Genomic DNA, 16,058 nt, shown 5'->3' on the forward strand with positions numbered 1-16,058 from the left:
TGATATTTTCGTACAGCCCTAGTTGACCTCAGATCCGGCTCATAACTTACTCCAGTTTTTATTTGAGAAAAAGTGGTATTAATTATATCAGGCTGAGTGATTTAGTTTAATATGTTCCAAGTGTTTCTAATCTGTGATCTGTAGCAAGGTTATAATAGTTTTGGATTTTTCATTATAGTTTAGTTTTATTTAGTTTAGACTTTTTTTCTCTAATTCAGTTAGTTTTAATTAGTTTTTAGAGCAGGTTTACTAGTTTTTATTAGTTTTAGTTATTTTCTAAATACTTAGTTTCAGTTTAGTTTTAGTTTTTTCATATCTTTTATCTTCTTCGCTGTCGAATTCAAATAAATCCCAGACAGGACTCTGCTGCTTTCTCCCAACTTTAGTCTCTATGTTTCCAGGTAGAGTGGGGACCAGAGGACGACTGGAAACGACAAGTAACGAGAAGTGACGGACCGTTAAATATCATATGGTGCCAGCAGCTAAAATTGCTTGAGGGAAATAAATCGATTTCATATCAATCCGACTTTGACAAAAACGAAAACTAAGGAAATTTTATGCATAATTTTTATATGTTTTAGTTCGTTTTGTAAGCACACAATACAGTTTCAGTTAGTTATCGTTTTTTTCTTTTAATTATAGTTTTTATTTACTTCAGTTAATGAAAATGTTTTTACAATTCTAGTTTTCATCACTCTGTTAGTTTTCGTTAACGATAACAACCTTGATCTGTAGTCCATCCTAAACAGAACCTTCTCATTTCTGACAGTATGGTATTAGAGTGGTTTCACTCACCAAGCGTGGGTGAGAAGAAGACCTCAGAGGTGGGGCTGGTTTTCTTCCATTTGTACATGGGAATGGGCTTCCCGGTGCCGGACGTGCAGCTCAGGGTCACGTTCCCCTTCACCACAGGTTTCCCAGATTGAGAGCACTTAGGAACAGCAGGAGGGACTGCAACAACAGGACATCATAAATTGTTCATGTGTCTACCTGGCTGTGAAATCCCTGAGCTTTGACTGAACTTTCGTTTGCTCTGGAGCTGAATTTTACCCTTGACGTCAAGACTGAGCTCTGCGGTCAAACCGGGGCTGGTGGGACTGATGACCTGGCAGAGGTAGCGTCCAGAGTCCGACTCCTGGGTGTTGTTGATGTACAGGGATATGTTGTTTAAGGGGTTCTGCTCAGTGAAACCAACACGATTCTTAAACTGGGGTGAGTTGCCCACGATTATTGAGCCCTTCGTGTAGGAGATGATCTGGACAAGAGGACACGAGTCAGGAGAAATAAAACAAATGACTGTCGTAACCTTTCTTTCTACAGCTGCACAGAAGTCAGTAGAATACAGCTGCACTGGCATTTATGTAACAGGATTGCATTTTACAGGTTATTCTGGGTCAAATGGATCATTAATCCTTACCTTGTACTCAGAAAATAATAAATGTTTGACATTTTCCTGACATTTGGTCAAATGCACAACAGAGATACAAGGAACCACTAATATATTCCACAAATAAAGTCGAACTCTAAGAATTACATGCTGCAAATTTTGCCATTTATATCACTCCAGACCAGAGGTGTCAAACATGCAGCCCGGGGCCAAATCCGGCCCACCAAAGGATCCAGTCTGGGCCATGGAATGAGTTTGTGAAATGCAAAAATTACACTGAAGATATTAATCATTTTAGTTCAGGTTCCACATACAGACCAATTTAATCTCAAGTGGGTCAGATCAGTAAAATACTATCATAATAACCTATAAATACTCACAACTCCAAATTTTCCTCTTTGTAAATGTCAACCTTTTCATGTCATTTTACTGTATTTACACTAAAACAAACTATCATTTCACAAAAATGCAAATAATGCGAACAAATATGAACATTTTGAAATGTCTGACCTGCAAGTTTACCAATATTCTGCCTGTTATTAAATGTTTTGTGTATTTGTAGATAGACTGTGATCTGTAAGTTGTAATTTACGTGTCAATTATAAACTGAGACATAATATTGTTAAAATTGCACTTACTTTTCTTAAGAAATTTCAGTTTGTTCATGTTTTTTACATCGTTTTAAAGAACAGTTGGTAGATGTAAACATTTCTATCGCATACGTTTACTTTTTTTTGCTCTAAAACATAGAGGAAATCAGGTATTGGAGGCAAAAAAGGTCAATATTTTCAGATCTGTCTGACGTTCTAATTCTTTTGGCCACAACTGTATTATATTCATTGTCAGTCTTTTGGTTTGGACTGAGATGTGTATTTTGCATTTATGATTTTCCTTCTAACTTCAGCTCCTGTGGTTTTACTTTGTAACCATTGTAGCAGAGGCGATTTCTCAAAGACTGCAAGGGAAGCTCAGCTTCCCCAAAAATTATGAAAATTAAATGGTTAAATACATTCGGTTGTGTTGACATTTCATTGACTACAAATGTGTTAGAACACGTTCATCTCACAGACGAGTTTGTTCAGAATCAGCTTTATCACAAATCAACGGACTCATTGTTGTTCACTTCTCATACATTCCCATTGCGCTGTTTTCTCATATGATCTATGGTCACTGCATTTGCCCGTAGATGCTCGGCGTCCATGCACTTCAGTGGGATGTCATGGAACAGTTTTTTTTTATTGCCTCAAAACTTAAAAATCCCATTTGATTGACAGCTATTTTGAGATCTACTCCTTCACTTGACAGAGTTCAGTTTAATACCATCGTGCATTCTGCTGTGAAATCGAGAGAAACCACTATGAAATTACTCGTTCATTTCTTCCTCTGTAAATAAAACACACTCATTGTACTTCCTTGTTGCAATTTGACATAATTTCAACATTTTCTTGTTTCAGTTACATAATTTAATCATTTCTTGTTTGAGTTTAATATCGTTTTGTAGATAGTTAAATCAATCATACTGTTGGCTAGGTCAGAGCTGACAATGAGCTTCCCCTCTCTGAAAGACGAGCAGCCGCCACTGCATTACAGGGATATTAAAACAGCTGTAATGTGTTCTCTTATTCTAGTTCTGGTAAACACATGAGCAGCTGGATTTTGAGTTATTATTATTATTCTACTACTACTACTCCTACTTTATGCTGCTCCCTTTAGGAAATCATCTGCCTCCATCTCACTCCATCTCCTGCATATTCTACGTTCATGTCCTCCTTCACCACATCATCATTCATCATTCATCATCCTTCTACCAATATATTCACTATCCCTCCTCTGCTCATGTCAGAACCATCTCAATTTGGACTCTCTAGTTGGAGTTATTATTCTATTTTCAAAAACTGCCGTAAGTGCAAATAGAGAATTATGACTTCAGGATAGAGTGGATGGAATGTCTTCAGTCTATCATGACCGAAAGCACCATTAAAAGTAAAAGGTGACATTCACACTGCAGGTCTTAATGCTCAATTCCAATTATTTATTTATTTTTTGCTGAAATCAGATTTTTTTGTGTATTTGTTCACATTATAATTCAAACGCAATGCCATCAGATTCGTATCCATAGTCGTATCCGAGTCCATAGTCCTGAAGTGACGTTACATGCATCACACTGCATTTACACAAGTGAATATGGATCTTGCCAGGTTCTGCCTCCTCCAGTGCAGAATTATGACGTCTGTGGCATTTCAGTGACGTAAAAGTCGGAATTGGCTGAATTGGCACTGTAAAACATCAGATATGTATCCGATTTAGGATCATATATGAAAGCATCCTGGGTCTAATTAAAAAAAAAAAAAAAAATCTGGTTTGTGGTGTTCAGATTGTCATAAAAAAATCAAATATGAGTCACATATGAGCAAAAAAAGTAAGATTTGGGCCATTTATGCATACTTTTAAGTGCATTTAACCCTGTAAAACCTGAGCCATTAAAAACTACCCATAAAATTCTAAATTTTTGGAATTTAAATGTTTATTAGACCTTTTAACTGAAACCAAACAAACAAAAAAAAATTGCCATATCATTTTTTTAATGATTTTTTTTTGTATTTCATTCAATAAATTGGGTGTTTTTGGCTACTTTTTGCTCACAGCAATGTTAACTTTAGATTAAAAAATAAATTTGACCAGTTTTATCAGTTAATTTGTTTTTTATGTACACTTTTCACAGCCTTTTTATTTCCCTTGAATGGCACCGTAATTTCAATAGTTTCCCAATGATTTCATTTTTAACCCGAATAACAATATTAATGTTCATCTTAACAGACCTTTTAGAAAAATACCAAAGACTTTCCTGCAAAATGTGAGTTGGATAATTTAACATTATATATTGAAAAGGGGAAAAAAAAAAAAACCCATAAAAGCCTTTCTATTTGCTGCAGTGGAATGATAATCCACCAGGGTCCAGAAAACATGTGTTGGGTCATATACAACAAGTTTTTAAAGGAAGTATTGATCTTGTTGATCAGATAGAGGTCTCCGAACCTGGTGTAGCAAATATGATACAAATGGTTTTAAAAGGGTTAAAGTGACATATTCAGTGATCAGATTAACCAGAAGGTGGACAGACCAGTACAGAGGCACCTAATTGGATACAATGGGTCTAAAACTATCTAGAAAAGTCAAAAAACATACATATTTTCCTGAGGAGGTGTAAAGATAAGACTTTTGCTGACAGATGTTGATTTCCACTTTCCCTCCTGCCAATGGATTCCTTCAAAGCTGTTACCTTACATTACCTCAGCTGTGTTCCGTCTATTCTGGCTGTGCATCATGTTCACTTAAAGCTCGGAGACAGCGGATCTCAGTTTGGCTTTGAGGTAGCAAAGGTTTGTTCTCTTCATTCATCTTTCTGGCTACAAATTACAGCAAATTAGAGTGAGAGGCTGGGGAAAATACTCTTTTTAATCGACTGTGTCTTTTCCAGCTCTTCTCTTTCCCCCTGGTTTTCTTTCCATTTGTGATCCTCTTTGGATAGTCCATCTGTACAGCCCAATAATCTGACCCAGGTTGATATGTACGCCAAACCACGGCCAAGTCCCCAGATAATGTGTGTAATCACAGATGACTACAAAGCACACAAAAACAGTTCTCCTTATTCACTACGGACCAAACACATATAGAAATAATATGACGCTTATGTGAAAGGTTTAAGCCTTTTTAGTCTTGGATTAATTTCCGCCGGTTAACAAAGGAAGAGCTTTACCAGATTAACAGTGTAAGAAGAAGAACAGGCAAGCATCCTTCATAACTCTAATCCCAGATATTTTATAGCCACAGATGGCAAAGACGAAGGTTTCACTGCTTGGATGCTGGAGTGTACTCACTTTGCATATTGAGAAGTCAACAGAAAACAACATTTATTTACTGACTGCTGTGTTTCATGTTCTTACCAGCTGAGTGCTGTTGGAGACAAAGTTCCAGAGGATGGTGTTGGTGCTGGGGTCGGTGCCGGGTGTTGTGCTATACGTGGCAACCAGCACCGCCTTCTGACCCTTGATCACATCCATTTTGGTTAGGGGCATCTGGATCTGAGCCCCTATGCCTGTATGGAGGGAACAGAAGAAGACAAAAACAAGATGTCAGGGATGATTTTTGCAGAATTTAAGCAGAAAAATGGTGATGACGTTTGAGAGGATCCATATCCCCTTGAGACTCAGCAATGCATTTTTGTCCTCTGGAGGAGACAGGAGTTTCCCAGTTTTACCTAAAAAATACTGTCCACTGCAAAGGACATTCCATAAAAATAAATAAAAATACAACCAAGCGGCGTATTTAAAATAATGGTAATGTTTTTTTTGTATGTTCTTATCAGGTTTACGTTTGTTATTAGTATTGACTTTTATTGTGTTTATGTTTTTAGTGTGGCTGTATGGCTGTAAATTCCATTTTGTGTAACCTCTGCTGCTGCTGCTGTTGCTGTCTTGGCCAGGACACTCTTGAAAAAGAGATTTTTAATCTCAATGAGCTTTTTTCCTGCTTAAATAAAGGTTATAATAATAATAATAATAATAATAATAATAATAATAATAATAATAATAATAATAATAATAATAATAATAATAATAAAATACATTAATTGACACTCATTTGACCTTTCAAGGCCACTCAAGGTCAAAGGTCATGGCACCAAATGAAAGCCCATAAGTGACTTCCGATCTATTGCCAATAGTAATTATATCAATATCTTCAACTGTTTTGAAGTTATAGAACTTTGAAATGTGTCCCATTATAAACAAATGGGGATTTTTTTTTTTTTATTTTAAAAATTCATAAAAAAATTCCAAAGTCAATATTTCCGAATTCTTTGAACATACTTGGTAGACCTTATCCCAAAGATGTTCCACAACAAATATCAAGTCATTCTGACAGACAGTTTTGGAGAAGATGATTCTTGAAAAATTGTTTATGGACAAACAATGGACAGACAGACGACAACTGATACCAATAGTCCATCAGACCCTTCAGGCTGTTGGACTAAAACCTGGTGCATTATGCTGTTTCCAATCAAGACAATTATTTAATGTTAAAAAAAAAATAAAGCCACAACTTTTACTTTCCTGGGTCTATGGAGGATATCTTAAATGTGCACCTTGCAAAAAAAGCATGAGGAAAAAATAGGATAGATACTTTATTGATCCTTTGCAGGAAATTACAGCAGTTACAGCAGCAACCACATTCAGTCTGCAAATCTGCAATTAAAACAACAGTCTGAGAAAGTAAAAAACACTCTAAGATTAAAAAAAAAAGTCAATAATAAATAATTAAGGCATAAGAATATATACTAGCAAGCTAAAAGTACTATATATGGAAAAACTACAGCAATTGTGTAAAACCATAGGGATGTACAGAACATATACAAGTACAACGACAGATATAAAAAGAGGAAAAATGAACTGAGAGTAATGACGTAATCAGTATCTTTTACATAATCTAAATCAACAATTCAAGAGATGTTCATACCAGCCAAAGTATAGAGGATATCCATGCAGGTGAGCAGTTACTGAGGCAAAGTCTTCATAATTCTACAACACATATCTTCTAAGATAACACACGACTGAACAGCTGAGCAAAAAGTTTACTGGAAACCAGAATAATACAGAAAAACAAAAGAAGCCCGTCTGTCAACCTGCAAGTCCACCAACGCACAATCAGGAAATCGCTGCGTATCTGTGCATCCCATCACTAAGACGTCACTGATGGAATTAAGTTGGACTTCATGTGACGCTGAATATCACAAGTGGGGCTTAAAACACACTGTGGTTGTAATATTCATAGACAAAAAAAGATGCTATTTGACTAAAAAAAATAAAGCCACAATAGAAATAAAGCATCATTTCAGACAAAAACATAAAGAAAACAAAAAAAAAACAAAAAACAAGCTGACAAGATGATTTTCCTTTTTTTCATATATAATAGATCAATGAGGATGAGGAGGGCTAAAATATAATCTCTATGAATGAAAACACTGGAGAAAATTAAAAGAACAAAACCCTTAAACCAAACCACAGATGTAGTGTCTATTTACAGCCAGTGAGAGGCAGCAAAGAGCTAAAAGACACCACAACACACACATAAAAACATGAAGAAAGCATGCTTATGTGTGTCTTGATTGGAAATTATCTACTTTAGAATGAGCTTAAATAGGATTTGATGCATCAATTATATGAACTATATTATGTTAAAATACAAGTGTAAATGCTCATATTTGACTGAACCAAAGTGAGTCTGGATGATGATGAATAGAACAGAAGGTGACTCTCACAGCAGGTCGACTTTTGCTCCATTTTATCCTTTTTCCTATCCATCACTAGCCTCTCCCCTGGTGTTTCCTCTTGTTCTTTCTCATGTCAGACCTTTGCATGTCCAGTATCAAAAAAAAAAAAGAAAAGAAAATCTCCTTGTCTTTCAGTCTTGGCTCTTTTCAACAAAACCCAACCCTGCATGAATCTACAATAAAAAGAAGTGAAATATAGCAGGTGTATGCATAATTAAAAATTAATGGGATTCCTGTGTGTTCATAACTATGACTGACATGAACGTTAATGCAAATTCTACTGCAATAAGATTGAAATCTAGCTAATAACCTCCACTTACATCCACCACACTGAGCTCATATATAGAGATTTCCACACATACATACACCAGGCGTACTGTACAAGCATGTGTGAAGCAAGAAAAAGCAAGACACTACTACTTATTAGTTCATATTTTACAGCCACATTGTCACTAACAAGAATATCTCTTCATTAACAGGAAGTGATGCAATCCTGTGTAAGCGTAACGTCCAGAGTTTTCCAAAGTGAGCCAATGTTCTTTCCAGAGTAGACTGAACTCATCAGTGGAGGCTGAAAATCTTCATGACCTCCGCACCAGCCGGACTCTACAGAGAACAAATTTGGTCGACTCATGTCATGGTGCTTGACTTCTGGGTATTGAAGTCTTCAGTATTCAAATTGCTGCCTCGGGTTTGCAGCGTTTTTGCAGCCGCCGAGTCCCGAAGTTCACCAGTTCTGATTTACAGTCACGATGAAACAGCAGCTTGAGAGTGTCTTGCATTTCAACCGCTCTTTCTGTGTGAAACTAAACCTTAAGGATTTAACGAGAAACTGAAACACAACAGTTGCAACTTTAACCCATAAAGACCCAAACATCCACTGGCAACCAAAACCATCCACTGTTCTTAAAATGATTAATACCTGTTTATCCATTAATCCTAACAGTACATGTGAATAATTCATGTAAAATGTAGTTTGTCATCTTTTCATGGTCATCAGACATGACCCATTTGGACATTCAGAGGCTCCGTAATGAACGTAGAAACACCGTCATCTTCTACAACATTAATTCAGTAGTAAAACCCACGGACTTGGATCAACGACAATGGATGGACACACTTGGTTTATGTTCAATTAACCCTTTAAAGGGGTCCTATTTTGCTTTTTTAAATGGAATTATGCATTTTAAAACATTTCCCTGTGGTCTACATAAACTGTAAATGCTATGCTTGGGTCTGAATTCTTAATTAATTCAACTCCACAGGTCCATCTTCAACCCTATTTCTGAGTAATGACACCAGAAAGGTCGTTTTGAGCGCTGGCCCTTTAAATGCAAATGAGCCACTTCACACCCCGCCCACTCCAGGTTGTTGACCATGCTGCTCTGTCCCGTTCAGCCACTTGTGTTCGTTAATACAACCAACAACTGAACTTTTTAGCTAATCGGCTCGAAGTTTGGACATCAGTTTTTACAACCGCTGCTGGTGATAAACAGTTATGTCGTACTCAGACAAATGTTCGCTGTAGTCTTGACCTTATATATGCAAATGTCGTGACATAACTAGTTATAGACGCAACAAATTATGCAGACATTAAAACAGGTTGTAGAAATCCACTCGATTTTTGCCAAAATGAATATAAAGATATAGTTTTGCAGCACCTGGAGGGTTCAAATTCAAACTTTTTCAACTATTACAGTCCCTAAATACACAACTAAATGTACCAAAGACTAATAAAAGTGGATTTAGCAAAATATGACCCCTTTAAACCCTCAGCCTAAAATGGTCCGCCTAGACTTTTTTTCTTATTCTGATGATAAAAAGGTTAGAAAATATGCTGAGTAAGTCAATTTGCTCCTTTTTCCAGAGCACTTTTTTCCCCAGATCTTTCAAAATCATTTACAATTTACTGCATGTTATAATTCTGCTAAAATGGCTTCTTCTCCAGCTTCTACCACAGGTGTGAGTGAAATTACTGTAATGGTCCAATAAAGACTTTAAAATACGACATCTCAGGTTTCAGAAACCATTGGAATTTTTCCAGTTACGCAAACAGTGAAAGAGTTACAGCCATCCAAACTGCATATGCACAGGGTGTGCCAGCGATGACACATCAGGTTTTAAAGGGTTAATAACACATTTCACTGAAAAAGTCACTTTTCTTCAGTTTTGTTTGTTTTTAATATAATAACAATTAACTTTAATCTGAGCTTTTATGAACACCTATGTGATTAATGAATTAAATAAAGGAAATACCTGATTTGGACTGAAAAATAAAGCAAAATACAGATGATAATGTTATAATAAACAGTGAGAAATCAATTACGAAAGGTTAAATAAGGAGAACAATTTATTTGGGAACTGACACTAAAGTAACACTGGGTCCTGAGGAAATGAATTGAGAAGATTTTCTTTCCATTAACAGAAATTGGAGCTAGACAATTAATCAAATCACAATTTCAGTTGTAGCTTGTGCATATACGCACATAATCACAAAAATTACAATTTTAACTCGAGATTTGCAAGAATTTAGGCTCATATACTGCACTGTGCAAAATCCTTAATCTGTCTTAACCTTTGCTGTTTTTCCATGGTTGAAATGGACATACATATTTATTTATCATTCTCTTTTCTTCACATACAACAAGAAATTACTAAAAAAAATGGGCACAGCCTTAAAAGACGTACAAAAATCTGAACTAAATGTGTTGTAAAGGTTAAAGTCACTATTTAGTGTGAACTTTGACTACATGACAAGAAGCAGCACGAACAATTAGAAACGTCTGACGTGTTGAATGAAACCTGGTATAAAATCTCAGAAAATTAATAAAGTCAGTGATTTATAGAAGCCGTTTTTTCCCTGAAACCTTTGTTATTACTGCTATACATACTTCATATATATCCAGATTGGATACATATGTGTGGTCATTAGAACTTAGAACTTTCAGATTTAGAAGAAGGACAAAAATTTCCCATCTATAAGATAAATATCCAAAAATATAAAGCCAATTAATACAAGAGAGATGATAGAAGATACAAAATTCAGTTAAAACAGGCTGTGATTGAGTCTTTTATAGCCTTTTCAAGCAATATATATTGAATTTATTTTGTTATTACAAGTGTACATGGCAATTGCTATATCGTCTTGATCATCTATATATTTCCTCTGCTATTAGTTCCTTGCACACACAAAGTTTTGTTTATTTTCTTCTGCTCAAAACAAATAAAAAAATAAAATAAAATAAAATAAATACATGAATGAATAAACTTAATAACTTAAATAAAATAAATGGCACTTGGTGGAAAATAAAAGGCAAATTTTCATTAAAAATAAGGGATTAAATGTGGAAGTCCATCATTTGGTGGAATGTCATATTTTCCAGAGATCGACCGTAAACGTAGGCGGTATAAGACGGCAGGTTTAATATTTGCAAAATGACTTACGCACACCTCTTACCCTTTCTCCAGGTGATATTTAGAAAAGTAATAACGCGCCATGTAAAGAGATCCATGCAGAGTGTAGGTGTAGGTATCCATTTCTCTGTCAGTGTGGAGAAAATGCAGCAGATAAGTGACAGTGATGAGAATGTGTGGGCCATACAATATGTTTCTAATAAAGACTGGAGTCATGAAATGTGACAAGAGTCCAACACGTAAACAGTAAAGAGGGAAAACGAGGAAAGAGGAAGGACAGCCGTCTGTAAACAAGGAGAAGAAGAGGTTCATTGTTGCAATAGTAAGATGATTTGCAGCCGCCGTTGGATCCAGAGCTCCTGTCGGCTGATGGATTGATGGTTGGATGGCTGGATCAGTGGACATGCAGAGATGATAGAAAGAGGCTTAGACGTAAATGCAGTGAGTCACTCTGTTGGAGTGGATCTAATGACGCGCTAAGCCAGTCGCAGACTCCGCTGAGAGGCTGCTGCCAGTAAATGTTGGAGAAAAGAATGGATACGTAACGTAAAACATGCACTTTATTTATTTATTTATTTGACCGTTATTTAACCAGGTAAGTTAGGGTACATTTACACGGCAACACTCCGCAAAGATTTCTCCTTTGTGTTATAAAATCATTCCGCGTTAAGACGAAGCCGCTATGATAACGATCTGCGTTAACATGAGTCCGCGAGGACGGCTGAATATGCTGTAGTGGCCATGCCAGACCAGTAGCTGGCGATGTAGAGCTGTAGTGAAACAGTGGCGGTAAAACACACGCCTGCGCACAAAGAATTTCCGGTTTAGACAGCCTTTAAACGAGGAGAAGAAGAAGAAGAAGAAAAAGAGGCGGACAACACTATTTACAAACAACAATGGCGAGTGGTCGTACGAAGACGCAGGACTTCTTTGTCTGGACAGACGAGCTGAGCACAGTTAGCAGCACGTATGTTGTTCTGAAACCGGCAATTGTTGTTGTGGTTGTTCCTTCTTTTTCTGCAGCTTTATTGTGTCATAGAGGCTGGCAAACCAGCTTGGAGGCGCATTACTGCCACCAACTGGCCTGGAGTGGGTTAACTGGCGGTTCTTGGCTGCGCGCGCATGCGGTGACGTCATATTTTACCCCAGAACGCTCCGATTCGCGTTAACACGGAGCTGAAATGCGGAGCGTATCGATAACATTCCACCCTGGACCCTGGTATCAAAAGTTTCCGGATTCAGGCACTCTAGGCACCGTTTCCATGTTAACAGAAGGCTAATCCGCGATTAAATCTTCCCGGAGTCGACTGAATCCGACGCCGTGTAAACGGCCCCTTAGTTGAGATCTGATTCCAGTTTTCAATAACAACCTGGACATAACCAATTATTCTCACTTTCACCATTTCACACCTATGGGCAATTCGATTAACCAATTAACCTACTAGCAAGGTTATAATAGTTTTAGATTTCTTATTATAGTTTAGTTTTATTAAGTTTGGACTTTTTCTCTCTAATTTAGCTAATTTTAATTTGTTTTTAGAGCAGGTTTGCTTGTTTTTATTAGTTTTCTTCTTTTTTAATGCTTAGTTTTAGTTTAGTTTTAGTATTAGTTTTATTCATTCATTCATTTTCTGAACCTGCTTTATCCTCACTAGGGTCACAGGGGTCGTTTGGAGCTTATCCCAGCTACTTATGGGCGAAGGCGGGGTACACCCTGGACATGTCGCCAGTTCATTACAGATGCTGACATATAGAGACAAACAATCACTCTCACATTCACACCTATGGGCAATTTAGATTAACCAATTAACCTGTCAGCGAATGTGTTTGGATGGTGGGAGGAAGTACCCGGAGAAAACCCACACAGACATGGGGAGAACATGCAAACTCCACACAGAAAGGTCCTACCCCCATTGACTAGTGTTGGAATCGAACCCAGGACTTTCTTGCTGTGAGTATTAGCTTTAGTTTTTTCAGATTTTTTATCTTCCTCGCCATCGTATTCAAATAAATCCCATACAGGACTCTGCTGCTATCTGCCAACTTTAGTCTCCATGTTGTCAGGTAGAGTGGGGACCAGAGGACGACTCTAAGGGTGCTTTCACACCGCGTACCCGAGTCTGTATCCGAGTATGTTTGACCCCAAAGTCTGCTTAATTTTATCAATGTAAATGCAAATGTTTCATGCTTGAGTTCCGTACCCGAGTCCAGCTGAGAAGGTAGTCCTGGGTACGGACTGCGTGGACTCCAGTACGGTACGTTGCAGTGTGAAAGCGATCTGTGCCCGAGACCGGAAGTGAACAAATCACCACGAGACCATACACGGCACTCCTGTTGTCTCCTGAAAAAGCCTCAGATCCACAGGGCACGGGCTCGCCTTATCGACCGAACCACTTGGTGATATATCAGGGACAACGAAGGCCGCGCTTCTTCACTTTGCTACAAACAGGCTAACAGATAGACAAGTATTGCCACCACTGCAGACAAATGAACAGAACAGTCGCTTGGTTGATGATGTAAAGATTTGTCTTCTTCTGACTTCCGCGTTTGTTGAATAGTGACAGAATTCCTTCCACACCACCACCTACTGTTTCGGCCCTGTGACACCCACTTGTACTCAAGCCGCGGTACGTGCTCGTGAATGCAACATCCAAGTACGGTACGGACTCGGGTACGGTGTGTGATAACACTCTAAATGACAAGTGACGAGAAGTGACGGACCTTGAAGTGCCACATGGTGCTGCCATCTAAAATTGCTTGAGCAAAATAAATCAATTTCATATCAATCCGACACTGATGAAGACAAAAAGAAGAGAATTTTATCCATAATTTTTACAAGTTTTAGTTAGTTTTGTAAGCACACAATACAGTTTCAGTTGGTTGTTTTTTCTTTTGATTATAGTTTTTATTTATTTCAGTTGACAAAAATGTTTCTTCAATTCTAGTTTGTGTCATTTCTTTAGTTTTCTTTAATAATAACCATACCTACTAGTGCAATGAAAGACAATCTGATCACCGAAAAGTTAAAATGTTGGAATGACCTCTGAGCTCTCAGTGTTTTTCTTGTTTAAGGGGGTTTCATATGTAGAATTTCAACGGTCAAATATTAAAAATGACCTAAAATTATCATCAGATTACTCTGAATTAAGAGCTCTGCTTTTATGAGGATTCTTTGCATGTGTACAGTCACGGAACAAATTATTAGACCATCAAAAGTCATCAAAAACAATGGTTATGCAATCAAGTACTAACTCCTGTGTGTATCATGTGACTAAAACAGACTGAAAAGAAAACATGGAATGCCTAAAAGCACTGTTTTTGGCAGTACAATGTCATAGATATTGATGTATGAACTGAAGTGATTTTGGTTATTATCAAGAAAACATGGAAAATGGATAGACATCAGCTCTGAAATTAAACTCTTATGAGCTATTTTTGTTGTTATCATTATATTTGTCCAAACAAATGTACCTTTAGTTGTACCAGGCATTAAAATGAACAAGAAATTGAAGAAAACAAGGGTGGTCTAATAATTTTGTCCACGACTGTACATAGCAAACTTGAAAAAATGTGTCTAATGTCAGTGTTTTGCCACAGATAGAAGATCCTCTCTATTCAACATCTGGAAGAACTCTCATGGATTCAAGCATGGATTTTAAATGTACCTTTTTTTTTTTGTTGTTGTTTTTTTTACTGTTTATATGGCTCTGTTTTGTATAGCCTGTAAAAACTCTCAATAAACATATTATTGAAATAAAAAGAAGAAGAAGATTCTTTCTAGCAAAGATACTCCAAAGATAAGTCTACATTTCTGTTCAGAACTCGAAGAACACCTACTGTTAAACATTGCGACAGGGGATATCAACAGGTTCACGGATATGAGGACACCTTTTCAAGAAGGCGTTTGAAGGAACAGAAGAGGCTGAGTTCACATGGTGGAACATCTGCTAAACTATAAAATATGCATGTATGCACGACTGCATGTAAACTGGAATATTAATTTTCAGTTGCCACATTTACAACCTATTAGGATTTTTGTGTTTTTCAGATTAAGTGTAAATACTGGAATATTTTGTCAGTGTAAATATAGTCGGTGAATCCCTCATACAATAGAATAGAATAGAATAGAATAGGCTTTATTGTCATTGTACTCCATGATACAACGAAATTGGTTCAGGATACCCTTACCAAAGTGCAACAATAAATAGCAATAAATATAAAACTATAAACAATAAATATAAAAGCACACAATGTAAAAACAATAAAATACAGCATACGAAAACTATAGACCAGGGGTCTCAAACATGCGGCTTGGGGGCCAAGTGCGGCCCGCCAAAGGTTCCAATCCGGCCCGTGGGATGAATTAGCAAAGTGCAAAAATTCCACAGTCAAGGCTGTGGAACTCATTTTCGTTCAGGTTCCACATACAGACCAAAATGATCTCAAGTAAAATAATAGCATAATAACCTACATAAAATAATGACTCCATATTTTCTTCTCAGATGTAAAAAAAAAAAATTACATTAAATAATGACAACTTCAAATTTCTTTGTTTTAGTGCAAAAAAAATAACATTACATTATGAAAATATTTACATTTACAAACTATCCTGTAAAAATAAAATGTGAATAACATGAACAAATATGAACAACCTAAATGTCTAAAGAAAATTAAGCACAATTTTAAGTGTTTAGTCTCTTTACAGATCCGATCCACAATGTACATGTATAAATGATAATATTGTTAAAATTGCACTTATTTTTCTTAAGAAATTTCAGTTTTTTCAAGTTATTCACAAATTTTTTGTTTGGATAGTTCACAAAAGTAAGTATTTTCATCATTTAATTTTTTTTTGTTTTGTTTTTGCATTAAAACATAGCCAAAAATTGGAGTTGTCATTATTTAAAGGTTATTATGCTATAATTTTAC

At 36.6% G+C, this 16,058-nt stretch overlaps 1 protein-coding gene across 2 annotated transcripts in view; it reads right to left on the minus strand.

Annotated features, from left to right (window-relative positions):
* esama (endothelial cell adhesion molecule a) overlaps window positions 1-16,058 on the minus strand; it is a 132,509-nt gene that overhangs the window by 10,205 nt on the left and 106,246 nt on the right. Inside the window, exons 1-4 of one of the 2 annotated variants that reach the window (XM_030154689.1) lie at window positions 6,902-7,012; window positions 5,332-5,483; window positions 1,051-1,255; window positions 796-951 (exon numbers count right to left, since the gene is read on the minus strand). In XM_030154689.1, the coding sequence (XP_030010549.1) occupies window positions 796-951; window positions 1,051-1,255; window positions 5,332-5,483; window positions 6,902-6,926 (538 nt within the window). In that variant the 5' untranslated portion in view covers window positions 6,927-7,012. Of the gene's footprint in view, window positions 1-795; window positions 952-1,050; window positions 1,256-5,331; window positions 5,484-6,901; window positions 7,013-16,058 lie in introns of those variants that run through there. The other variant, XM_030154688.1, reaches the window with a different exon arrangement.

Source organism: Sphaeramia orbicularis, chromosome 14 (assembly GCF_902148855.1).
Source record: "Sphaeramia orbicularis chromosome 14, fSphaOr1.1, whole genome shotgun sequence".
Lineage (NCBI taxonomy): Eukaryota > Metazoa > Chordata > Actinopteri > Kurtiformes > Apogonidae > Sphaeramia > Sphaeramia orbicularis.